The 27,087-nt window shown below is 47.7% G+C and overlaps 2 protein-coding genes across 2 annotated transcripts in view; both read right to left on the reverse strand.

Annotated features, from left to right (window-relative positions):
• Positions 1-899: 899 nt before the first annotated feature.
• On the reverse strand, positions 900-7,967 carry slc22a2 (solute carrier family 22 member 2; the record flags this gene model as incomplete). The annotated part of the gene is made up of 11 exons (XM_079753111.1): positions 900-993; positions 1,110-1,209; positions 2,036-2,148; positions 2,568-2,676; positions 3,192-3,406; positions 3,672-3,772; positions 4,478-4,592; positions 5,147-5,315; positions 6,367-6,521; positions 7,057-7,160; positions 7,566-7,967. 11 exons carry the CDS (start codon positions 7,965-7,967, stop codon positions 900-902), a joined length of 1,677 nt encoding a protein of 558 aa, XP_079609237.1.
• Positions 7,968-9,444: 1,477 nt separating this feature from the next.
• The window catches only part of igf2r (insulin-like growth factor 2 receptor), a 44,314-nt gene continuing 26,671 nt past the window's right edge, over positions 9,445-27,087 (reverse strand). Inside the window, exons 30-51 of the mRNA XM_079754084.1 lie at positions 26,836-26,978; positions 26,200-26,396; positions 25,674-25,800; positions 24,931-25,062; positions 23,584-23,743; positions 23,123-23,231; positions 22,423-22,504; positions 22,018-22,157; positions 21,478-21,627; positions 20,910-21,068; positions 20,197-20,425; positions 19,614-19,766; positions 19,058-19,292; positions 18,500-18,636; positions 18,025-18,142; positions 17,066-17,212; positions 16,156-16,340; positions 15,334-15,520; positions 14,449-14,601; positions 14,289-14,358; positions 13,573-13,893; positions 9,445-12,895 (exon numbers count right to left, since the gene is read on the reverse strand). Of these exons, the coding sequence (XP_079610210.1) occupies positions 12,710-12,895; positions 13,573-13,893; positions 14,289-14,358; positions 14,449-14,601; positions 15,334-15,520; positions 16,156-16,340; positions 17,066-17,212; positions 18,025-18,142; positions 18,500-18,636; positions 19,058-19,292; positions 19,614-19,766; positions 20,197-20,425; positions 20,910-21,068; positions 21,478-21,627; positions 22,018-22,157; positions 22,423-22,504; positions 23,123-23,231; positions 23,584-23,743; positions 24,931-25,062; positions 25,674-25,800; positions 26,200-26,396; positions 26,836-26,978 (3,520 nt within the window). The 3' untranslated portion in view covers positions 9,445-12,709. The remainder of the gene's footprint in view (positions 12,896-13,572; positions 13,894-14,288; positions 14,359-14,448; positions 14,602-15,333; positions 15,521-16,155; positions 16,341-17,065; positions 17,213-18,024; positions 18,143-18,499; positions 18,637-19,057; positions 19,293-19,613; positions 19,767-20,196; positions 20,426-20,909; positions 21,069-21,477; positions 21,628-22,017; positions 22,158-22,422; positions 22,505-23,122; positions 23,232-23,583; positions 23,744-24,930; positions 25,063-25,673; positions 25,801-26,199; positions 26,397-26,835; positions 26,979-27,087) is intronic.

Below are 27,087 nucleotides of genomic sequence, written 5' to 3' on the forward strand. Positions count from 1 at the left end.
GAAGTGTATATATATACATCGATGTTGGCGAGGAAACCAAAACCCAAAAAGTAGCATCAGAACGACGGTTAGTTTATTTTTAAACTTTTTTTTATTATCATGGCATCTCAGAGACATAAAAGATAGTACCGTACATCTAAAAAAAAACAGGAGCTAAAACCTAACAGCTCTTAACAACCAGGGTCACACATCCGTTTATGAGATGATTCCTGAGGAGGAGGGGCTTCTGAAGATTTCTTTAAGATAAGAAATCAGTTTCTTATCTTAAGGAGCAGTTCTGAGGACTGCTTCAGGTTGTTCCTCCATCAGGGAACCACACATGAAAAGAGGCTTGGTCCACCTGTGCCCTATATCGGGCTATTTAGTCACCGTTTTGTGGTGTTTGTTGTGTACCACTCGGCTTCACTACTTAAAACCAATAATGCGCAAAAAAGTGTACAACAGATGCACACTTTTTTCCTCACTACATATCCCATGATGCATAGCGTTTTTCCTTTTTGACAGATTCATCCAGAAGAGATGGGTCAGCCCATTCAGTCATTTTACTAATGAGCTGTTCCCGGGTGACTTCTAGAACGTGTCAGCTTGTTTATGCCACCAACACACGTCACCTCGATGGCTCTCTGGCGCATCATCTGTGTCTGAATTCCCCGCATACTTATACCCTAAATAGGGTAGCCTAATATATAGAAATCATTATGAAGGGAATGACAGAACAAGAATGCCAAATCGAACACAGCCAGGGCCCCTGGACTGAGAGTGTGTTACACAAAAAGTTAGTAACAGTAATAAAACATGTGTAATGGAAGTTTTTTACATAAATACACAGAGCTCTCTCAAACCTGCTACATAAATAAATACGTTAGCGACTTTAACCCTGACCCTGACAATAACAGACATCAAACAGCGACGGGGTCTTTGACATCTGTGGAGGGGCTGGTTGCCAACAGGTTGTCGAGTTGCTGCTTCTTCAGCTCAATATTCTCCTGGGCTCTATGGTTGGAAGGAAAAAAGGGTTGACTCCGATAATACAGTGCATAAATCATGCATTTTACGCTGTCACAAGTTCAACTCAAACGTTACGTGAAGAGTCGTGGTTAGGGTCTCACCTTTCGGGGAACTCGATGTCGTCGATGGTGTCGGGCAGCGGGATGCCCTTGGTCTCGGGGAGCAGCAGAACCAGGCCGCCGGCGAGGAACGCCAGGGATCCTGCGGAGAAACGGCCAGAGAGGCGACACTATCAATTTAACACTGGGCCATGCATTGTCTGCACATCTAGACAGCAGAACGGTACTACATCTTTAAATGCAAATTATAATCATGCCTTTCTAAATGGACACCAGGGTGATTCGGACACACACCCTGTTGTGTATGGGCGCTATGATGAGGGACGTTGTGTATACAGGCTTACTGCTGCTACGATGGTCAGTGAAACTCACTGAGACCTTGTGGCAGTGTGTCCATGATAAGATTTTTTTGGTGCAAAAAGGAGATTTCGCACACACACACTACAACACACACGCGCACACACAAACGCACGCACACACACGCACACAATTACACGCACACGCACACACACACACACACACACACACACACACACACATTCACACACCTAAGTGGGAAGAGGCTGTAGCATCTGTAGCCAGGTGGCAGAGCCATACAAAATGTAATTCCTTGAAATGTTTTCCAATAAAAGCTAAATAAGAATTATCATTTAACCTTCAAAGGGAAATTGCAAATTAGGCATGACATTGAAGCTGGAAAAAAATTATGCTTTTTCCAAATCCTTTTCCTAGGATTTCATGTTCTATGAAATGCTTAGCTTAGCCCTCTATCCTAGAAAGACGTAGCCTATAATATGTTGCTCACAATTTCATTAAAATTTTGCGATTACAATCTATTTGTTGCCTTGTTGGTCAGCCAAATGCCGTCCCTTAAAGAGCCAAGTATTGCTCTAAAACTGCATAGGCTCCTGACCCCTGAACTCTCAGAATCTGAAAGATCAAAGTTTTGTTGTAGGTGGACCACCCACCAAAGATGATGAGGGGCAGCTCCAGCCAGATGACCGCCAGCCTGTAGAGCAGGAAGGGGGCCACAATCCCACCGACGTCGCACAGCGTAGAGCACACCGACACGCCAAAGTTCCTGCGCATACACACATACACACACATACAAACTCTGTGATACAGGAGGGGGAGTTTTCACATGTCACGCACATTCCAAGCCGCCATTTTGGTGCTTTTTCACCATTTCAATTAGGATAATAAAAACAACCGGTTGCCTGTTTATTTTTCTCGGTCAAGAAGTATCAAGGCTTGAACATCTCTCATGGAACTTGGAGATCACATGATTGAAACCCTCCAATCGTGTCTGATATTGGAAGTGGGGGCCTCAGCAGACTGATCCATAAAGGACCACCTCTCTGGAACCCACCACATTGTATGCAGACTGGGGGAAAATGTCTGTATGACCTAAAGATTGGTGCAAGGCGTTCTTTAAACAAGGAGATCTAATGTGCTCATGCAAGGTGTGTAAGATGTGTACCATCATGCAGGCTGCCCTACCTGACGAAGGTGGGGTACAGCTCTGTGTTCACAAACACCACCATCTCAAAGGACATGGTGATGCCCAGGCGGCCAATGCAGGCCACCGTCGTCTTCAGCCAGAACAGACCTGGGGTGCAGGGGAGACGAGGGAGAGGGAGATTAATACATTAAGTAGCAACGGGGGTTGGGGTCAGTGTTGCCAGATTGGGCCAGATTTCCCATCCAATCTGCCATCACTGACTGCAGTGCTTTGCAGTCAGTGTTGAAAGATCTCTCCCATTTATGCAATATTTGTATTTGGAAATCTTTGTCCAGTGTTTCTATCAATTTACATCAGCATTCGTTCCATATGCCAAAGTAAGCATAATGAATAAATACATAAATAATTTTTTTTTTCTCAATATATATCCTGAATAGTAACTGAAGCCAATAAACGGTGTACATGTCCTCACCTGACCACGCACTGAAATAAACTGAGACATGTGTCGTAATAGTCGGTGTCAGAGTTCCAGTGTCCTTTCAAAGGACACAGAGTTCCAGTGTCCTTTTAAAAGACCCCCCCCCCCCCCCCCCCCCCCCCCCCACACACACACACACACACACACACAGTACCAAAGGCTCCCCAACATGCTGTTGACCTACTGTCGGGTAGCATGGCGGTGATGAAGCACGCGGCCCCCGCCACGATGTTGGCGGTGGCGAAGGGAAGGCGGCGCCCGATGCGCTCGATGGTGAAGAGGATGAGGAACGCAGCGGGGAACTCCACGAGGCCCGAGATGAGGAAGTCGATGTAGACGTTTCCTCCCAGTATGCCCAGTCTCATGATCAGGCCTTGGTACACCACGGCACTGGTGAACCTTGATGTGGGGAGAGAACGGGTGGTGATTGGCTGTCGGCAAGCGCTCTGTCCGTGGACTTGGACGGATGGGTGCAGGCGATGGGAGCAGGCGTGAGTCCCGACTCATCGGCACAAAGTAAAGCAGTGAGGAACACAATGTAAACGTTTTTGAATGGATGTTATGCGTTGCCTTTTTTTTAGAACTATTACATCCAACAATCAGTCCACAAACTAGGGCTAGGTTAATGAGCCGATGCAGGCTTGTGGATCGACTGAGAGCTCACCAGTTGAAGCTGAGGATTAGGGTGTGTTTCCGCATCCTGGGAGTCCTGATCAGGTCCATGAAGGAGGGATTCGACGTTTCAACGTTATCGTCTCTCAGGGTCTGTTCAAAATCAAGCCCAGACTATGAGGAATGGCCCTTATTTTAAAAGAGCGTATGTTCAACATCTTTATAGAAATTACAGGAAACGGAATGGTTATTACTGCATGTTAATATGCATATTTCTTCACTTCCTGAAAACAAATTTGAAAATCGCCACCAGTTTCCAAGCTCTCAGACTGAAAGCAACTTATTATTGATCTCCCTTCTCTCAGATTGGCTATCTCGAAGATTTCCATGATTTTCATTGAAATGAATGTCAATTCAGTCACCTTCTGTCCCCAAGCTAGGTAACACAAAGGGTGATTGATCTTATGGCCTACTAATGAAAGCCCTTACATTTGCTTTATTATGATTGTTACAGTCTGGTTATCGTGGCGTCTTTCCTGCCATGTATTCATATTACAAGTGGCGCAATGTGTGACCTGTTTTCCATCCCCCAGCAGTGGTCGTTCCACCAGAAAAGGTCTGGGGGAGCTAGTGCTACAGACTCCCACTTCAACTCAGCTTTGTGAGTCGCTCTCAGAGTTAGGGAGTTGCTCTCAAGGTTTGAGAGTAGCTCTCAGTTGAATTTGAGGGACCTCTCAGAGATTGAGGGTTGTTTGACAGTTTGACAGTTGCCCCACTACAGTCCGGCCCCTAGGACTGCAGGTACCTTTGCAGCCCATTGGGATGTGAACTGGAAGCTTACAAGTTCAGCAGGCCTACCTCTATCTTCTTGGAGAGGGTCCTCCCATTCTCCTTGGCAATGGCCTCGGTGATCTCCACCGCTTTGGCAGAGTTGTTCTGAGAGAGGAGCCACCTGGGAGACTCTGGGACGAACCTGGAGGAGGGAGATTTCACCTTTTACCATCAGGTCACTGGTAGCATCAAAGCAGTGATTGCCAACCCCCTTGGTTGGTTTGGTGATTCACCAATATTGTAAATCATAGTTATTGCTACATATGTTCCGAAGTAACCATGAATTGGTGTTTTAAAACACAAGGGCTATGGGTGAGTTCCAAAATATCATATTTAAGGTGGGCTGTGGACAGGGTACATACCAAGAATTGTCCGTAAAGAGTATAATGCCACAACTCATGAATCTCGATATGACTGGATATTGATTGTATCTTTGCTAGTTAAAACGTAATATGTATGTCATGATTATGATGATGACTATTATGAGTATGATGATTTTAATTAGTATCATTATTTATGACGATGATGGTCCTGATGACCATGACGATGAGGATGATGATTATTACGATGATGATAATGATCAGGATTGTGGATGCGATTGTGATTATGATTGTGATGAGAATGATGAATAGGGGCATCATTATCTATGATTAGTATTAAGCTGATGATGATGATGATGAATATGAGCTCCCTCACCAGTAGTAGGAGAGGAAGAGGATGTAGGGCACGGTGATGACCACCTGCAGCCAGCGCCAGTCTGTGATGTAGTAGGCCAGCAGGGGTAGCAGCATGATGCCCACGCTGAAGAACATCTGGTAGAGCACCCCTACAGTCCTCCTGTACTCCACGCCCACTAGCTCTGTGACTGGAGGAGGAGAGGAGGAGGAGGAGGAGGAGGAGGAGGAGAGGAGGAGAGGAGGAGGAGGAGGAGGAGAGGAGGAGAGGAGGAGGAGGAGGAGAGGAGGAGGATGGGAGAAGAGGAGGAGGAGGAGGAGAGGAGGAGGAGGAGGAGGAGGAGAGGAGGAGGAGGAGGAGGAGAGGAGGAGAGGAGGAGGAGGAGGAGAGGAGGAGGATGGGAGAGGAGGAGGAGGAGGGGAGAGGAGGAGGAGGAGGAGGAGAGGGAGGAGGAGGAGGGGAGAGGAGGAGGAGGGGAGAGGAGGAGGAGAGGAGGAGGAGGAGGAGAGGAGGAGGAGAGGGAGGAGGAGGAGGAGAAGAGGAGGAGGAGGAGGAGGAGGAGAGAGGAGGAGGGGAGGAGGAGGAGAAGGAGGAGGAGGAGGAAGAGGAGAGAGGAGGAGGAGGAAGAGGAGGAGGAGGAGGAGAGAGGAGGAGGAGAGAGGAGAAGGAGGGGGAGGAGGAGGAGGAGGAGGAGAGGAGAAGGAGAGAGGAGGAGGAGAGGGAGGAGGAGAAGAGGGAGGAGGAGGAGGAGGAGGAGAGGAGGAGAGGGAGGAGGAGAAGAGGGAGGAGGAGGAGGAGAAGAGGAGGAGGAGAGGAGGAGGAGGAGAGGGAGGAGGAGGAGGAGGAGGAGAGGAGGAGGGGAGAGGAGGAGGAGGAGGAGGAGGAGAGAGGAGGAGAGGAGGAGGACGAGGAGAGGGAGGACAAGGAGAGAAAACGGGAAGAAAAACAAAATCAACAATATTAGTAATGATGAGAAAAGGATGAAGAAAAACAAGAAAACGAAAAAAATGAACCAGAAGAAAGAAATTAAGTAGACGTATATGTTTACATTCTTGAGAACATCTGCTCAACTGATGACAAAAACACACCTAGAAACTCAAACTACCACTTGGCAAGACAAATCAGTCTCCTTTCCTCAACGAACAATGACAAAGTCATGACATAGGCAACACTGAGTCTCCATGAATAGGGTTTCTTAATAGAGAAGGGCCTCCTTTTTGAAGAATATCAAATTAGCTTACTGAGCACATATCCCACCACCCATCCTCCTTTGATGCCGAAGCCGTAGAGCGCTCTGAACACCAGTAGAGACACGTAGTTGGGCGCCACGGCAACCAGGATGCCCATGATGCCGTTCAACACGTTGGACATCAGAAAACTGATCCTCCTGCCGAACCTAGACACGAGGGGGATGCTCAGAGTTATACCTCAGAGTTATATATGTACAAGTCTGCATGCAAGATCCATGGTTTCTGGACTCCATCTTATTAGCAGCAAAGCAGTAAATGTGAGCACGGACGAATATAACAAAGAATAACATAGTAAGTATACAATCTAATCGGCATGCTTAAAGATGTAGGTATGATTTAAGAGCCTTTATTTGAATGACCTTTGTAAGAAATTAGTGAGAGAAATGCTCTGCGAGAATATCTATTTCGAAGTTGACTGCCCCGGCCTTTGTACAATTTGGATTTTAAATATGCTCCTGAGTCATTTCTGACCCATCAGGGCATCTCTTACCTGATTGGTTCAGGGAAATTACCTTGCCTGTCGACAGTGTTGATAGAGCTTTCCTATGCTACAGAGCCCTAATTAATCCCAAACCATTTCATTTGGCTTTTTTTTTACGTTGCACGTTCACAAACACATTTCTCCCAATGAGCTACGGAGGCGGTCTGCATCATCCACTCATTAACCAATCATGGCCCCACCTGTCGGCCAGGTAGCCAGTGGCGATGCTGCCCACCAGGAAGCCCACGTTGAGGGTGGCCTGGTACATGTCCACCAGCCAGCTGTCGGCGCACACCAGGTCAAACTGGGAACACACATGAAAAAACACAAATCATGACAATCACACAACACAACACAAAACATTAATGCACACAATCCAATGCATTGATCTTTTTAACCTTACTTTTTAAAGAAAATAAATTTGTTTGGGTAGCATTAAGAACATTTGAGTTCTAAGGATAAGCGCTATTTGTGACTTCTAGTCATGACTTAAAAGTCAAAATGTTCCAACTCTTCGTGATGCAAGATTCCACTTTAAACAAAAATAACTTTGACAGTAAATTTAAACACGTTGACTGTATATGAAAAACATTTGACTCCAAATGAAAAATATGCAATGAAAATTCAAAACATTGCTGTGGATTGAAAAATCTCCCCGAATATCTACATACTTGTTTTTACCTCATTTAAAAAATCAAAAATTCCATACCTCGGTCACAAAGGACTGACGGCCCTCATAGTCGTACTCCCATCCGTGCTTACACGCTGCCAGGGGGGCCTTGCTCAGGTCCACCTCCGTCCGATCGCAGGCCAGCCCCGTGGCGTTCCAGTCCACGTCATAGCGCTGGCACGTGCTGCGCACCGTCTCCCCCGAGCGGTTCTCCAGCGGCACGGCCAGCTGCCGCGTCTCCAACGGGCTCCAGTCGCAGCTCTTGCTCAGGGCCGCCACATCCGGGTCCCGGCACCAGTGCTCCGGGGTGAAGCCCTGGAAAACGATGCCAACGTAGACCCCGGCCCAGGGCATGGACACCATGCACAGCAGGCCGAAGATGCGCTTCTGGCATCGGCCAAACTTCCCCGCCTCCTCCAAGATGTCGTCGAAAGTTGTCATTGCTGGTGGCTAACAGCCGACGGTTCCCTGAATGGCGTTATCCGTTGTGCTGGAGGTCCCACTTGGTATGCTGTGTCCTCTGAAAGTAATCTGTTGACACTGTAAGAGTCTTGGCTCCCTCGCCAGTGTCTCAACTCGTGCAAATGCCAAGTCCTCCAGATTGGATGCCAACCCTTCGCTAGGGCTCTTTAAAAAGGGGCCAGGCGGGGCAAAGGTCAGTCCTAGGGCTGACCTCTTTGCTTGACCGTGTGGTGGACGATCACCCAGACTTCAACACTTTAAATACGAGAGGTTGGGAAGGACAAGGCTTGAAAGATAAAGACGTTATTGTCACTTGCACAAAAGTAATGACAAAACCTGGGCTAGTTTGCGAAGAACCGGTCTCAGGCTTCAGGTTATATTCCCACGCAGTGTGGCTACCCCCAACACGCACTGACCAATCACAACACTCCAGAACTTTGGCCCAGAGCTTTGCCACCTCCGTGTCCCCCATCCCAGTTCCCCATTAACTAAACATGCACTTGTCCTCCTTCCCTGAGTTCTCAGTATATCACAGTGTTAAGTGGTTACATCTGAAACATACAGTATGATCAAATGTAGGGCAGCAAAATACTGTGATTGAAATGAACTTGTCACCTTATGAATTAAACTGATTTAAAACAGACAATAATAAACCACATGTGCCTATGAGATGAGCCCTGTATAATCAAAGAAAAATATGACATACACGAGTACAATGACAATCTATTGAGACAATAAGCATGCATTCAAACAATTGACAACCATTGATTTGATTGTGGAATACATTCGTGAAGCAGGCAGTGTTTGACTCTAACTGTAGACCCAGTTAACTAGTTAACTTTAACCTTTAGGTTAGTGCAAGCAACGTGAGAGAAGACAACAGGGGGCTCCTTCCTCCCTTGTGGACGTCATCGTGCCTCCCCATCTCTTCCTCTCAGGATGATGTGAGCCAGAGGTTAACAACTTTTTAGGCTCCAATTTACTTCACGCTAAGTTAACCAGGATTCATCTCTGGATCTGCAAATGGTGTAAATGTGTGACGTGTAAATGCCCCTCAGTCGCCGTAGACATTCAAAGTCCCCGAAGACATTAGTTGACCTTTCCTTTAAATGGGCCGGATAATGGCTCCCCATAGTGAGGGGTTGAGGGGTTGAGCGGTGAAGCGTGAAAACACGTTTGGCCCCGAGCTGCACGAACGTCACGGCAGACACCTTTGTACCAGTCGGATTGGCACCCGTCAGCGCATCACTGTCAATAAGTAACGGGTCAAGGGCAGTCCGGGATTAAAGTCTGCAAATTGACAGCTTTTTATATGTATGTATATAGATTCTGGGATGGGGTCAGTTCAGGGGGTGTATTATATAGGCCTGGGCAGCCCTTTGAGATGAACTATGATGAAAGGATGAAGGGCGATACACAGAAAATCGGTTCAAAGTGTGAAAAAATACCCACGACATAAACAGCGGATATTATTTATTCAAATAATGCAACTTTATACATTAACATCTCTTAAATACGAAAAAGACGAAAAAAGAACAGGCCAATCTCAGTTAAACACAGAAGACATAACGGATGGCAGCTCAAGGAGTGTGGACTCGACAGACTAGGCCAGACCATGCTGTACCATGCTCGCCTATGGTGGGACAACTACCCCCCATAACCCCCATTGTTGATATTTTATTGAAACCTTTTAGGAACCACGGGCCAAATGGCTCATTCATGATGAAATGGTTAAGAAAAGCCAGACCTTTATGACATTTTTTTTGGATAGAATAAAATGAAAGAATCGTCATTGCTGGACAGCGTTTTGGTTACCATCTACATACTCTGAGTGTGCATTTATCCAAGGTTGTGATTTACCCAACCTTAGTTCCCCTTTAGCTTTGTGTGCTTTGGCCATTTCGTTACACCATAGACATTACGCCACAGCTGTTGATTGAGTACGCTTCTCATGTTATTGTGATCAAAAACTATTCTTTAACCTAGAGTAGGCAATATATTTTAAAAGCATTATTTTTCGAATTAGTTAGGGTTAGAAAGTTGAAAGTGTCTTTACAGCCCGACAGCTAACAATGAATGTATTTATCTGACAAAAGTAAAGAAAAAATCTGTTCCCTGACTGTGCATGACTGTGCATGACCGTAGTCTTCCCCAAGGTTAACCAGACCTATTACTGAAGCTAGCGAGCTATTCAGGGGTCTGGTGGGAGTGGCTTTGGTAGGAGGCCATAAGGGGGAGGCTGGGATTTTTACAATTTGATACTTTCAAAACTTGCCTCCTACCCTTGATTTAAGAGCAGCATTATAAGAACCTGATCTTGGACTGTCTTGACTTGATCTTGGATAAGATGAAAAGATCAACAGTTTCCCAAATCATGCTTTTTTTTATTGTAGGATTTTGAGACAAAGGCAAGGCTCGAGTCATTAGATGAAATATCCATACTTTAAAAAGCACAAGAATCGACATCTTCTGTATGTATGTTGCGTGCTGCACACTTGAACATGAAAATCATTTGCTTGAGTATAATGATCATTCCAATTGACCCAGTGAGTGAACCTGTAATAAGATTCTGGTCACACACACAAAAATTAATATGTGAACAAGGCTTCACCTTCACTTCTCTCTCACTTTCACACACACATGCGACTCAACACTACCCCCCCTTACGCCATCGGCCCATCTTAAGGATGCTACAGTTGACCTGGTATCTGCCTCATTCTTAAATAATAAATACATGTAGGATCAGATGATGAATTAAGCAACAGCATGGCAAAAGTGATATCTTCCAAGCTACCCCAACGCCTCAAATCATGGCAACAAACAAAGCCCTTCACTGGACCTGTTGTTCAATGTACCCAGACCCATCTCTACGCCAGAGTCACAACGGTGAGCTTGTAAAGAAGCCTTCTCTTAATAAAGAAGACAGTATCATTTATTTTTTATTTTTAAGCAAACCTCACATACAAAGATCTAAAAATACCCTGAAAGCTTCACCATATCTTCTTCATATGGGACGGGAGTGACGGGTGGCCAGTTCATATACAAGCTTGAATTTAAACAACCTTGTGGTAGCGTTGTGTATCAGTTAAATGGTTTATTACAGGTGGTCAGTAGGTGGTGCACAACAGGACTGTGATGATGTTCAAGGCATCTTCATCGATAAGGTTGTATGAAGGTGTTTCACCTGCACTTTTGTCCCTGAATACCTCAAGTGCTGAATCATCCTCTCTGTCCCGCTCGTGCCTTGAATGATGACAACTTTAACACACCCACGTAAAACACACAAAACAGACCATACCACATCTGTTTCTTTGCAATGGCAAAAATCCATCGACCGAATGACATAAACACTCTTGGCTGACTTTTTATACTGTGTAGGGCGACACACACACACACACACACACACACACACACACACACACACACACACACACACACACACACACACACACACACACACACACACACACACACGTTAAAGAGGCAAAAAGGGTGTACAATCGGTACCGTTCAGAGACGTTCGCTAAATGCTTACATTCGTTTAATCAATACCCCGAATAGCATGTTCAATTTGGGGCTCCTATCGCAAAGAAGAAGATCGATGCAAAATGGATTCCTCAAAATGGCCGAAAAAATGAAAGACGTCGAACTGAAAGCGACAGCAAATCCTGATACATTCGTGGCACTCTCATAACACATTTCTGAACCGTCCTGACTTCACAGGAAATGACATGCGTTTGGCATTACTTAAAGTAAGCTCAGTGGGGGATAGGATATGAATAATACTCAGTATACACACACACACACACAGGTGCAGGCAGATACGTCGACCGGGCCGTGATGGACAATGCAAGCGTTTGTGCAAATGCCGGACCCATTGTTGCACTCACCACTATGGCTTTGGTGTAGGGAGGCCGCGGACATGGAATGGAGGGAAAAAGACAAAAATAAAAAAATAAACGTCACAAACAAACTGATATGAAGGTCTCTCTACGCCATCTTGGAAATGTCTGCTCCCGTCCATTCGTACTTAAGGCCATGTCTCATCATTGCACACCTAACAAAACCTCCAAATTCTCCCAGGACATAGGGCTAAAAAACACAACAACTCAAATACAATTAAATAAATTCAAAACAGAACAATTCACCGGCACGGGACCAAAAACAACATACATTTATATATAAAATAAAAAAATCATTACAATTCCATTGACTTCATTCCAATTAAAGAGGGCCGTGAAAATAAGAATTATTCTGTCCATGAACCGGATGCATCGATCAAAGCGCAGGGGGCCGGAGACAGGGTGGTGGGATGGGATGGGGAGAGAGAGTGAGAGAGCAGACTGCTGTTTGTGAATTCTTTGTAAACGGCAACAGTGTCCATCCAGTGAATCCCGATTCCCTTTTTAAAGAACGAACACCCCCCCCCCCCGCTAACACCCACGGTTGGCAGTCAAAGGTCCAACCTTGGGAGGGAGGGAGGGGGGAGGGGGGAGGGGGGGGGGAACCATGACAACGCGCAGCATTATCTGTGGTTATGGCTTGGGGTGGTGGGGGAGGGGGGTTAGAGATACAGTCCTATTCCACCTCGCCGTCGTTCTCGCCATTGAGAGGAACAAGAAAACAGAGCCGGGAAAACTGCACAGCGGAGGAGTGAGTTCTGATTGGACGACGGCGGCGGCGGCGGCGGCGTTGGTGGTGGTTGCGGGGAGGAAGTGACCTCACACCCTCAAGAGGTCCTCGTCACTGTCGTCGTCGTCGTCGTCCTGCCTCCGGCCCGGCACCTGGTTGAGATCTATGGGGGCGGGGGGGCCGGGGCTGTAGGCCCGCGATGAGCTGGACCCTCTGGAGTCCCTCTTCCCGTCAGAATCGTCCAGCAGGCCGACCAGGTCCTCGTCGCTTTCCTCCTGGAGACACACAAGGAACTGCATGAGAAGATGGGCGCCAGTGGCCAGGTCCCGTCACCAGGAGAGGAGCAGCTTGTTCCATTGAGGCTTAAGAACAGTTTTAAATTACTTTGACCAGTGCCTGGGAAGCTCACAGAGGCAGCTATTTCAGGAGCCGTTTGGGGTTTGATGTCTGTCTCTAGCGAGCTTATAGCTAAGGGTTTGAAAACAGCATAGTCATCCGTCAGCTATGAGGGAATGAAAATACGTTTCCAGTTGCCTGTTCCTGCGTCTGTATGAGACCATTTAGATGTTTTGACCGCTCCTGTCCATTTCTGACCAATCAGGGCAGCTCTTTCCTGATTGGTTCGGGGGATCCATCTTTCCAGCAAATCACAGGTGCGCAAAATGCCACACTTCTCGATGGCGCAGAAACACAGCGAGGGAGGGGGCAGAAAGGGAGGGGGCAGAAAGGGAGGGGCAGAAAGGGAGGGGCAGAAAGGGAGGGGGCAGAAAGGGAGGGGCAGAAAGGGAGGGGCAGAAAGGTAGGGGGCAGAAAGGGAGGAGATGTTTGCCTTATTTAGTTAAACTCTTGCCCTCTTCTGCTCTCCCTCTCTCTCCAGCTCCTTCCTCTGACCCCCAGCCCTCTTTAAACCCAGTCACCGTTCTTAAAGGGCCGGCGGCGCCCCGGGCCTCACCTGCATGAAGACGCTGCGGAACGCCGAGGAGCGGGGCGCGCTGCTGGGGGGCGGGGCCGTGAAGACGCGCACGCCGGGCACGCTCAGCACCTCGTCCTCGCTGTCGTCGTCGTCCAGCTCCTCCACGCCGCCGGCCCCGCCCCCGCCGAAGGCCAGGGAGCGCAGGCCGTTCACCGGCTTGGTGGTGATGTGGCCGTTGGCTCCGCCTCTGCCGGCGCCGTGGCGGGAGGAGGAGGCGGGGTCGGAGGAGGTGGGCGGGGGATCCTGCTCCTCCATCAGCCACTCCATCTCGTCCTGGCCGCCCTCGTCGTCCATGTCCACCTGGGGGAGGGGGGGGGGATTAGAGGAGGGAACGGTCAGCGTTATAACGCCGTAGTTGTCTGCATTGACTCTTATTGTGGATACACATTGAGATTTATTTTACTCTTACTAATAAATGATTCTCCCTTTTGGATTTGTACTACTGTCCTGTTCTATCTGCTGAGACGCCTGCAATTCCCTTCTGGGATTAGTAAAATACCATATTAATGAAGTACCATATAGTACCATATATTTTGATATATCTTTTTTTTTTTTGTGTTGTGCAAATTGTTCAAATAGAATAACACTTTCAGCCGGGAGTATCAAGGAATAACATGTCTGGTTGTCGGGGGATCAACCTAATCTCAGTCCTAAGGAGCTGCTGATCCGTTCTTCACCGCCTCATGGACTCCTACCTTGGAGTATTTATAGGACACCTGGTTCCCTCTCCTGCAGCAGGCCGCCACCTTCTGAATCACCAGTTCCCTGAAAAGCAGAAACAAACCGGAACCCATGAAAACAAAGAGACAAGGCGGGGCCCCGGGTGTGGCTGGGTGTGGCTGACGGTCACCCTACCTCCTCTCCCTCTTGTAGAGCAGCAGGCCCAGCAGACACCCCACCAGCACCGCCAGCAGGGTGCTGAGCACCGCCCCCAGGGCCTGGCTCCGCCCCGAGAGGCCGAGCGCCGGGTCCGCGTCCTGGCTGGTCGCTGCCACCCGGTCGGCAGATCTGCACGCCGGCGGGGAGAAAGGGGTTCAGGCGGCGACGTTGGGAACCACACACAGCAGGCGGCTTAACATCCCCATCCACGTTAACATGACGTGAGTCGGATGTGGGGCTCAAAACGTATTCAAAATCTGTGTGTAAATGGAGCCACGACGCATTAGTGAGCGGATCTGTTAAAGCACATCGGTAGGCGGTCGGGGCCTCTGAACACATCCAGCAGAAGTGTTCATGTATCCGACTGACCGCAGTTTCTGTAAACGGGGTTAACTTAGCAATTGTTAGTGCTTTGCACTTGGTTCTATGAACATCCTTACTGTACAGACAGCGATATGTTGTTTCACCTTCTTATGACAAATGTACTTATTGTAAGTCGCTTTGGATAAAAGCATCTGTTAAATGCCCTGAATGTAAATGTAAATGCATCGCTTTCTCTTTACATCCGAGGGGTGGGAAATGGATGGTGCTAGCCGTCCATTAAGGCAGCAATAGGGACAGCTTTCTAATGAATCCATTTTGTCCCCCGTGGGACAAAATGGATTGCCAATGACGGCAAGGTACTTCATCATTACGAACATTAAAAGCAAAAAGGCGATTTCCTTTCACTCACTGGGAGCTGATTGAAATTCTATCATCGAATTCTATAATACAGCAAGAGCAAACGTGGACAAGTGTCAGTAACCGCGCGGCGCAGGGGAGCACGACATCGGCGTCGGTCGGGGGGGCGCCCGCGCTCACATGAGGTCGCAGACGGCGGTGGTGTGCCAGACGAAGAGGTACTGGCAGCTGTCCGTCTCCAGCATGAACTCGGGAATGCCCACGCCGGCCGTGGGGCTGCAGTGGAACATGATGGTGGACGAGGCCTTCTTGGTCTTCTCCCGGCCGCACACCGACTCCGAGGGCACCATCACGTCCAGGTTGGCCCCTGGGGGGTGGGTGGGGGGTGAGCGGAGGGGTGAGAGGGGGCAGGGGTCACGGTCATACAGGGGTGCTGCGTTGTGGAGGAGGGATCTCTGCGTGACCAAAGTCATGCTCCACAGTGCACTTGTTCCTCTGTATTTAAGGTTGACCTGCGTTCTGCTGCGACACCCCCAGTGGCATAGCGACCTGCATATGTTAGCCTTCTGCTAAATCTTAAATTCGTTGCACTTTCATTTCATTACTTTGCCTTTATTTACTCTTACGTATGTATTTTATTTCATTACTACTTTACTACTTCATTTTATTGTGCTTTCTACAATACATTTTTTAACAGCCTTTCTTTTCTTTTACTTATCTATTTTATGACAATGTTTCTATGTGAAGCACTGCCTCGTGCATGAAAAGTGCTATATAAATAAAGTTGCCTTGCTCTGCCGTGCCTTACACAAAGCCTGCAGAGGGTTTTTCTTATTTACTTTTTTAACTTGGGTTACCTAAAGACAAGGCCTAGGCTGTGATCTACACTTATGAAATCCACCTTTTTCCCCAGACAGTTTATCCCTGGAGCGCTCCCAACACATTGAACACGTCTTTATTTGTGTGTTGCATTGAGAAGGAATACCCTCGAGGGCGCCGTACCTTTGATGAAGTACTTGGCCTTGCTGGACGAGCCGATCTTGCGGTGGTAGTTGCTGTTCAACTGCACTTGGCAAATGTTGGCGCCGTTGCAGCTGCTCAGAGAGCTGTTGGTGATGCCCGACAGCTGGATCTGGTAGACGTAGCTGTCGCCGTTGGGCCGTTTGTCCCCCGACGCCTGGTGGGCACTGAGGGGGTGGCCAGAGAGAGAGAGACAGAGAGAGAGACAGAGAGAGAGACAGAGAGAGACAGAAAGAGACAGAGAGAGAGACAGAGAGAGAGACAGAGAGAGAGACAGAGAGAGAGAGACAGAGAGAGAGAAAGAGAGAGACAGAAAGAGACAGAGAGAGAGAGACAGAGAGAGAGACAGGGAGAGACAAAAAGAGACAGAGACAGAGAGAGAGACAGACAGAGACAGAGACAGAGAGAGACAGAGACAGAGACATGGGATGTTCAGGGTTTGTTGTAGTGCACAACGGGATTTGGCTTGGCATCTGCCAACCACAGCGCAGGACTAAAATGACTAGGAACACTTTATCCCCCAGGCCCACCGGTGTTAACAGAGGTTTATACTTTAAAATTGAGAGACGGATTAATGGACTGTTCAGTGTGTCTGTGTTTGTATATCTGTAGAGGTATCTGTGCATTTGTGTGCGTGTGCGCAAGTATGTGTGTGTGTGTGTGTGTGCGCGCGTGTATGTATGTGTACATGTATGTGTCTGTGCTTTGAATATGCACACGTGTCTGTCTGTAGGTGGTCGATGTGAATGTGTACACGTTTGTGTCTGTGCCTGTATGTGCTCTCAATGTGATTGTGAGTGTGAGTGTATGTACATCTGTGTGTGTGTGTGTGTGTGTGTGTGTGTGTGTGTGTGTGTGTGTGTGTGTGTGTGTGTGTGTGTGTGTGTGTTACCTGAAGTAGAGCACCCCGAGGCTGAGCTTGGTGCCCGTGTCGGGGACCCTGATGGTCCCGTTGACCATCTCCACCTCCCGCTGCTTCACCACGCAGGCAGCCCGCGTCTCCCAGCCGATGGTGAACACGCACGCCGCCTCGTCAAAGCTGGGGAGGAACGCACGGGGGGAAGTGGGGGGGGGCGGGCGAGTGAGACAGAGCACGGGCAAGCACTCTGTGGTTGGGTCGCGGTTAGGTCAAGGGACCACCGGCACCAAAAATATATGTACTTTTAATTAAAATATATTAGATATATTTTGTGCGTGAAAGCATCCCACGTTGCATTCGACACATGTTTGTATGTGTGTGTGTGTGTTTGTGTGTGTGTGACCCCTTGGACTGTGGATTAGCCTGACTGCGTTGAGTACGAGTTGAGGGGAAAATATGATTTTTGTTCCTTAACCTTTAATAGAAAAACGTTCGCCCACGTTTAGTTGGCTAACCTGACGTAAATGAGTGCCTGGGCCAGGCCTGTGTGGGGCATTCATGACGCAGGCGGGACAGTGCATACTCGCTTAAAAGTACAAAAGGCCAGTGCGTAGACGTTCCATCAAAATGTAACCCCGGGGGGCCTTGACTGTGGTACAGAGTTTTCACTTTGATTTGGAGTCAAACAAAAAGGTTTCTCACAGCTAATTAGCTATAAAAGCATGCTTTTATGTTTATTCATTTTAATGTATACATTTTACTATCACCGAGCACAGCTGTGTTCCATTTCCTACTCCTGTACGACTAGAATCAGAGGGGGCCAAAATAAAACAACAACAATAAAAGTATAATACTAATAAATGCCATTTTAAAGCAATAATCCAGACACAAAGGGTCTGGCATCTCTGGAAGGAGACTAAACACACACACACACACACACACACACACACACACACACACACACACACACACACACACACACGGCTGGCTACCTGATGAGGGTGGGGTGTCCCACGGTGGAGCCGCAGGTCAGCTGGATCACGGTCTGGGCCTCCTTGCCATTGCCACACACGCTGTCTCCCATAGAGTAGTTGACCAGCACCCGGTTGTCTGCACGCAGAGAAGGGTCGGGGGGCGGGGGGCAATAGGACATAACATTCAGATGGATGAGCAAGATAGAACAAAAGCCTCTGGGATCCGAGAGGCAGGTTGTGGTGTTGAACATTACTAGTTGTTTACTCTATCATGCTCCGTCTCCTTGTTATAAATTACTAATTATTATTTACTCATCATTCATTATTTCTTTATTTATTTAATCGATACTACAGTATAACGGTATGTCGGTTCTCGTCCCAGGAGCTAGTGCATAAGGCACACTGAATAAAAAGCACTTAAGACAAGGATGTCTCTATCTTTTTTTTTCTTTCCCCACAGCAGCGGGACTTTTATTTTGAAACATGGGCTCACTGGCGTGGCTCATCTTCTGGGTGTAGACCCGGCCCAGTGCCTGGGTGTCGCCGGCCGCCGTGCGGCGGCAGACGTTGGCGCTGCTGGGGCAGCCCGTCAGCCCCCCGCGGACCGCCCGGCACAGGTTGATGTAGTACCTGGAGGGGGGAGAGGGACATCCGGTAAGGACGACGGAGTCGCCATGTCAAACCACAGACACAAGATAAACCTCATGACGGAAGCTCATGAGATACGATGACGGAGTAACACCTCGAGCCCCTGATTTCTAATTGATTTGGGACGCTATGTGGTTGCAGGGTGAGAAACCTCGGCAAGTTCAAAAACGTAAGATAAGATGTATAAAGGTTAGAGGGGCAGTGCTTACGGGCGGTAAAAGAGAAAATTATTTTTTTACATTTTAGCATTTTGATAGTGGGTGTGGTCTAGCTCAAAAGTACCTAGTTTTCCGTTGAAAACAAACCAAAAAGTAAAGTGAAACGAAACCCTGAAAACAAACACAATTGCAAACGGTGGAAAAAAGTCCCCAAAAGAAGCACCCGACCCCGGCGGCAGACTCACGCGTCCCCCTTGTGGCTGAACTTCCATGGCTCGGTGAGCGAGGAGAGCGTGCGCAGGTCGTAGGTCTGGTGCTGGCTCACCAGCTTGCACTCCATCTTGCTGGGGGGGCAGACCTTGCTGGTGGCCCACCGGAAGCTGGCCGCGCAGCCCCCCGTCTCCGAGAGCAGCTGGGGGGAGCCCTGGCCCGCCCCCTGGTCGCACGTCAGCAGGATGGAGGTCTGGCGCTTGCCTGACACTGGAGGGTACGGGGGGGTGATGAGTGAGGCCTCAGGGGGACTGTGACACATCTCGTCACCTTGGTAACCCTCCCTTGTGCTGGGATGCTATGACTAGTGTTACCAAGGGCAAAGGGACTTACACTGAATTCAGATTGTTTGTCAAGGAGCAGCTAGGGTGTAATATTACAAAATATATATGATGCAATAATGATAATAATAAAAAAATATATAGAAAAAAAATCCATAAAAATATATTTAACAAAATAAATGTATTTATGGCATTTCTACAACACTTTCAAAGTGACTCTCTCTCTCATCCCACACACACACACACACACCTTTCCCGCAGAACCCCCATTGCTTGTCCTTGTCGTAGTTGGGGGTGGTGGAGCACCACTGCCTGCCGTCCGAGCGGCCTTCCAACGTGCACTCCATGTACGACTTCTTCAGGAAGACGAACGGGAACACGCACTGCTTCTCGTCCACCGTCACTGGGGCACACGCACAACACCACTCAGTACCGCATGGGTCATTTACAAACGGCAGACCACACGCATGAAGCGTACTCCTTCGAAGAAGCGTACCCGTCTCATCGACCAACAATGTGTGTCTTTAGGGTTAATCACTCATCTGAGATTTAAACTCCCCTTCACTCCATGTTGTTCTGGAGCAATGGAAAAAAAAACCTTTTGGACTAATAATAACATAATAATAATACCATCATTAATAACATCATCGTCCAAAAGAGTAACTGGCCGTCTCTTGACACCATAGCTATAGATCTATATATAGATACAGACATATAATGTACACGTGTGCCACTATTTATGACGATTCCCCTAAAGTAGGTCCCATGAGCAGGTGGATTCCCAGAGCCCTCATCCCTTCATTCCCAGTACATGGAGCGGCGTGCCCACCCACCTGCTGGGCAAGGGTCCCCTCCCCCGTACTGCATGAGCAGCGCACCCTCCTGGTGCCGGTAGTCCAGGGTCATGGCCTGGCTGCGGCCGTAGGACACGGCCGTGGTGGGCACCGCCGCCCCCCCGGAGCTGGACACCTCGCACACCGCGCTGCCCTTGCAGGCGGGCTCTGCCACCGAGCCGCACACGTTGAGCCGGTACTCCCTGGAGCCCCCTGGGCCCGCCGGGACCTGGGGGCAGGGGGAGATGGGCCTCGCTACGGTCGTTGTATGCAAACTTTGCGGTGCAACATTGTTGTGATTTTGTTTTCTTTTGTATAAAGTTTCAATCCAGATGTTGTAGTGGATTCTCTACTGCTGATTGCATTGTGGCTAATTATTAAAATGGGTATTACTCACAGCCCCTTCTATATGGATTCACTGGTTGTTGGTGCATGCTGCGGTTATGACTAGGACTATGATGAATTAAGACCCATCTAATGTAAAATAATTATACTATGTATTCAATTATATATAAGCACTTTCATAGTTAGAAATATTGTGTGTATGTTTCCGTAATTTTATATAAAAACAGGGAATATGTTTTATATATATCTGAATACAATATAGATGTATTTTTTAAGAGGAAATTCGAATAAACAGATTTGAAGTGTATTTTATACAGTACATTATTCTTATACATTATTTATGTCCACTAGGGCCCCTCCGGGTTTACCTGGATCTCCCCCTTGAGGGGCGAGAGGTCGAAGGTGAACTCCATCTGAGAGTCGGTGAGCTGGCAGCCGCTGGCGTGCGTGGCGTCGGAGCAGACCACGGGCGTGGCCCACTCAAAGAGGTACACACAGCCCTGCTGCTGCAGCATGCGGGGGGAGCCCTGAGAGGCATAGTGCATTCATTTAAACTCACACACGTGAATCATAATCATTTGGACTCTTGTACTTGTTTCTGTGTATTTTGATCCTAAACACATTGCACAGCATCGTTATGGTCAAGCAGCGATATGGATAAACTTGCCTTGCATATATATTCATATGCTCGACTAAAATATATATATAAATATATGTACACATTCAATATCAAATACATTTTAATATATAAGGGGCTTGTTATGGAGCGGTTTCTGCTTCCTCTTGTACGTTCATGAGATGATAAAGCCTGTTGTGAGGTCCCAGGCTTGCACTCAGCGCTCTGCTTGTTTCCAGGGAAGCTCTATCTGATGGCAGCCTTTGAATGAAACGACAGCAGCAGCCCTGTGGTTGAGCGTTTGACCGGTGAACCCGTACCAGATCCAGGCCCCTCTGGCAGCTGAAGATGATGGTGGAGGTGTAGTTCAGGGAGGGGTCGGCGCTGCAGGGGGTGGAGCTATTGTAGGTGATTGACACCTCGTTGGTGGCGCTGTCAAAACGCGGGCCCTTGGTGGTCCTCCCGATGTCCTGGACACAAGACGACGAGACACATCAAACGAAGAAGGTGAAAAATAAAGAGAACTAGACTGAGAAACAACTTGAGGACCAAAGTGGAAATAATGTTTAGCCTTCAGCTGATTGCTGAATTTAACAAGGATTAATCACCCGATGTAGCCTAGCCCTACATAGTGTAGTGATGTAAACATCTGACTCTCGTTACCATTGATTTATTGGATAAAGTTAATTGTATTTTTGCTGCAAAAACAGGAGCTCATTATACTGCTGTATACGAAACGTTGTGTTGAACGCATTTGAAAGCTTAAACACTGAATACTGCGTCAACTCATCGATACACATCGCTGGGACCCTTTCGGCTCTCCATACGTGGGAGTGTGCGTGCGTGCATCCATAACTCACCACAGGCGCTGCGTTGTCGGGGTCCATGCAGACAGTGGTCCCGGGGGGGCAGGCCACCCCAGGGATGGGGTTGAGGGGTTCACAGATGTTGATGTAGAAGTCTGGGATACCGTCGTCCTCATTCTGGGTCAGCTCGTCATCTGGGGCCACGCAACAAAAAGGGAGATGAACTAAAATCTGCTTCATAACAATAGGCTTATTCCAACTGTTGGTACACAGTTAAAATGTATGTAGAGGTGGTTCTCCCTCATTTGGGATGATTGTTTGAAAAGGTTGATGACGTTGTAGGGAAGATTCAAGAGTTGTACAGATTGAGAGCAGAAAAGATCAGAAGAGAGCAGGTTGTTAAAAACACCCCAAAAAAAACTTGAACGTCTATGCTCCCTCCCTCACGATGGTACATACCCGTGGCACTGTAATAGCCGGTGGCGTGGATCAGGGGGCTCAGGTCAATGAGGGTGGAGCCATTCAGGACGGAGCAGATCACCTGGGGCGTGCAATGAGAACGAGACAGAGACAGAGACAGAGAGAGAGAGAGAGAGAGAGAGAGAGAGGCATATTAAAAGAGAGGGAACGAGAGTCACTTAGTGGAGAAAACAATACATTTGATTGTTAATTTTATATTAATTCAGAACCCTAAATAAAATGATCATCATCGTTATTATTATTACAAATTATACACACACACACAAACTTAGCATGGCTCACAGGGAGGTTTTCTGATTAACTGTCAGTCTGGTATTGGCCAGTACTGCTAATCAGTGACAATGGGAGCTGCTAGTCACGTACATAATACATAATGTATATTATGTATACAGCGTATTAGGACCCTGTACACATGTGCAGGCCTGCATAAGCAAATATGTAAGTACTCAGTACACACTCACAACACAGAGTCACACTTGCGCGCAAACACACACACACACACGCTTGCATGCAAACACACACGCACACACGCACGCACGCACACACGCACACACACACGCACACACACACACACAATCACATTTGCAGGCAAATACACAAACAAATTAAAATACAAACAAAAACACACACACAATTTATAGGAATGTATTCCTGTACGGTTAGGGTTAGGGTTGCTTACCGGCTGCTCACAAACAAGGGGTGTGTGCATGGAGAAGAAGTGGGTGCAGGTGCTTGAATCAGAGTCCACGAGGACAGGCTGTGTGGAGGCCGACCCCCAGCCAGCAGACCTGGAGGGGGGGAACACATCACTTCAGAACCGGCACCTTAACGTACACTGAGAATCCATACCCATTACATAGCTAACAAACCGTTAGCATTCTGACTTGTATTTCTTTATTCCTTAGATTAATTGATTCCCTAGGGTTAGGGTGAGTAGGGCACACTTTGACTGTGACTGACTTTTGAAATGTGTAATTTGAAATGATTGTCCCGATTCACCGAATGAAAATGAGGAATAACATTTAAAAAAAAGAAAAGAAAAGAAAAAATGCAATTTGAAAAGAAAGCATACAATCATCATCATGACAATCGATAAAAGGTCGATAAAACAAAATGTAACTAGAGAGGGAGTGTGCAGACCTGCAGATGAAGGTGATGACGCTCTTGTGCTTGAGGGCCGGGTTGGCTTTGCAGGCGTCTCCGCCCTCGTAAGTCAGCTCCAGCACCTGGTCCACGTAGGACAGCTTCCTGCTGGTCTGGCCCCCGCTCACAGCAGTCCTGTCGGCCTTGATGCACACACCTAGCACATAGTAAAGCACATGTACACACACACACCTCGTCAATTCCTGAAACACAATCCACCCCCTGCTACGAGGAACACATCGAGATTTGCCTGCCATGGTCCTACAAAGATCGGAGTAATTCCATACAAAGAAACGTGGGTTTATTGATCCACGGCTGCCCACTCAGGTTCATTTGACAGAGCTGACGGCTGCACTGAACGAGTGACGTCAGTTAGATTAGAGCGACTTCCTACTTATTCCTTCCAAGGGGTGATGACCAACTACTACTAATTCCTTATAAAAACAATCATTACGTTAAAAAAAAATGCTGAGTTTCGGTTTCTGTTTTTCTACTCAAGTTTTAACAGTATCAGTCCTGTTTTACTGTATGTTTTAATTGCTGTTTTATAATACAAAAAGGTACAAATGAGCTGTACAAAATGTAAAGTAGAATCGTCTGCTGCTATTCAAAAACTCACTCCACTACAAAAAAACATCCCAGTCTATGACGCCCACATCACTGGATTCAGTGTTAAAGTGACGCAAATCCTCAGGCTGGGCATCACGCTTCTTTCTCAACGTGCCCCGGGTGGACGACGCTCAAAGTCTGTTCAACATCTCAGCAAAAAACACTGACGCATTTGCAGATCCCTGCCAAAGCCCTCTCTCTGGTTCTTAAAGCGGAGTGACGTAATGTAAGGTCAACCGAAACGGACATCATCTTCAAAGATCGGCAACCATTAACAGAATGCTCAATAGGGCAGATTCTTTTTTTACCTTCGACACCAAAGTGCATTATTCATGATCTAACTTCATGAGCCTTTAACGACTGCAGATCAGTGGCTTTTCTTCAACGTACAGAATATGTTCCAGTCCCGTTGCCTACTCCACCATACTGGAAATGTATCATTAAAACTTGATCCAAATTGCTGTTTTAATTGTTGTTTGTCCGTTTTTTTTCTGTTTATTTATTTGATTAAATCCTTAAAGTTGTATTAATGAATCTATTCTTCAATTAAAGTATTCACTTATATTTCTTTGTGGCAATCAATAATAAAAAAACAACAACATTCAACGACTTGTGATCCATGACAATGTCACGTCATGGATCAACAGAAAGAGGTGAGGGTGGTCTACATGGCAACAGTGTTGCCTTGGGGCGACCAGGTGACTGGCGGCGGGCCGGCTGTGATGGACTGGGTACCTGTGCCCTCTCTGCACCCTGAGTTGGGCAGCTCTCCGCAGATGTTCAGGCGGATCATCTTCTGGGGGTCGGCGTGGTCGTAAATGATGTAGCCCCCCTCCACCGACAGGGGGTTCAGGTCAAACAGATGCCCTTGGATGGTGGGGTGGGGGGGAAACTTTGGTTAATATTTTGATTGTGGGGGCAGTGTAACATAGGCTGTGTGTGCGTACTCTACAATAAACATATTCAGACGTTCTGTGGGTGAGAGGCCACTCAATGGCGCTACGTCTGCAAAGATGTCCTCTTCCCTAACCCTTGATGAACCCGTTAAGACATATTAAAGGCTCTCCAACGGAAGTCAGGTGGCATTTTTAAGGCAAAAAGGCTAACCTCTTTCTTGAGATGACTTCATAAAACCGGAGGTAAGGGCGGGACATAGCTTTTCAATCTGAATCAGTCCACAAACTAAGCTAGCTTTCAACCACTGAGCAAGTAGTTACAGTTGACCAAAGAAATATCTACATTCAATAACACATTTTGTATTTTATATCGTGTTATTGAAGTAATTCAACTAAAGGCCAAATTTGATTTTCAAAACATATATTTTGTGAGAACTTTAACATGTTCATCTGAAGTGGTACATTCTATTAACTGTAATGCAGTGACATCATTTCATAGCCAGTCTACAGATTAAATTCTGAGAATTGAGCAAATCCGTGTGTATGCACACGTGCGTAGGTGCGTGTGTGTGCGGGTCTAACCTGTAGCGGGGTTGGTGACACTACAGGCGCCGTGCAGGCTGCTGTTGAGAGGGCAGGCGGCCACGGTGAACCAGTGGAAGGTGTACACACATTCCTCGATCGCTGTGACGAGGAAGGGCCGGGAGTCCTGGGCGAGGGACAGAGAGCGAGCGTGAGAGGGTGGGTGGGTGAGTGAGTGAGTGAGTGAGTGAGTGAGTGAGTGAGTGAGTGAGTGAGTGAGTGAGTGAGGGAGAGATCAGCATTGATCAAGGGTAAGCCATGTAATGCACAATGTTATATATGTTGATATGTTTGATGCAAAACACGCCAACATTGGTTGATCATCATCTCTGATTCTAAACAGAATTGTTGGGTTAGCCTTTCAATTCTGAGTATTTTATTATCATTCAAAGTCTAAGTCAAAGTATAAATATTGGAGGGAGGGGGATTTGCCGCTCCTCTTGAAGCCTGGCCCGTTGATTGGCTGAGGCTGAGTGACGCCAGGGCCCACCCTGATCACTGGCCTGACGGGCCGGGGGTCACGTACCACCTTGTCCTTGTCGCACTGGAAGCGGATGATGGCGCTCTTCTTGCGGAGGCTGTCGGAGCAGAACGCTCCGCCGGTGTACTCCAGCTTCAGCACGCCACGCTCGAGGCTGGGCCCTGTGCTGGCCTCCCCCAGGCTCACGTACTCCTCCCCCTGCTTGAGGCAGGCGGCCGCGCCCGACGGACACTTCCACGAGCCTATAGCAGACGATGTTGGAAAGGGGGCGTGGGCCGATGATTAAGAGGTTTTTTTTGCAGTGGTTTTCATAAAGATGAACCAGAATGTTCTTGACAGCATCTACTACAGGCAGTGAGACATTTACGTAGCCTGGAACGTTTGAATGCTCGGTTTATTATTTCTATATTCAAGAAAGAAAAAAAATAACAAGATCCGTGTTTCAATTTCACAAACAAACGAGATAGATTTATCGGGGAAATCAATTAAACCGGCCATGCCATTATCATGAATCCCTCGATTTCCTAATTCGTTGTCATTGAATTGAACGATCAATAGTTCAAAGATCCACACCGCTTGAAAAACAATGACCAATTCATTACATTAGAGATGTGGGGCACGGGAATGGCAGACAGATGCATGAAAGCACACGGCCGGGCCCGGGCCCCCGATCTAACTCACCCCCCTGCGGCACCAGGGACCGGCACATGTTGATGTAGAAGCGCTGCTGCGTGGTCGAGGGGCCCGAGGTGGTGCTCTCCACCACCCAGTTGGTGTTATCCATGGCCAGGGAGGACAGGTCGTAGGAGTGGCCCTTGCCGTCGCTGGGGGGGAGGGGGTTGGAGCACATGATTAGGCCATACAGTTGAAGCAACACGCATAGAGCACCAAAACCATCCTAGAAAGACCATACTAGTGTGTGTGTGTGTGTGT

The sequence above is a fragment of the Pollachius pollachius genome (genome assembly GCF_949987615.1).
Source record: "Pollachius pollachius genome assembly, chromosome: 16".
Classification (NCBI taxonomy): domain Eukaryota; kingdom Metazoa; phylum Chordata; class Actinopteri; order Gadiformes; family Gadidae; genus Pollachius; species Pollachius pollachius.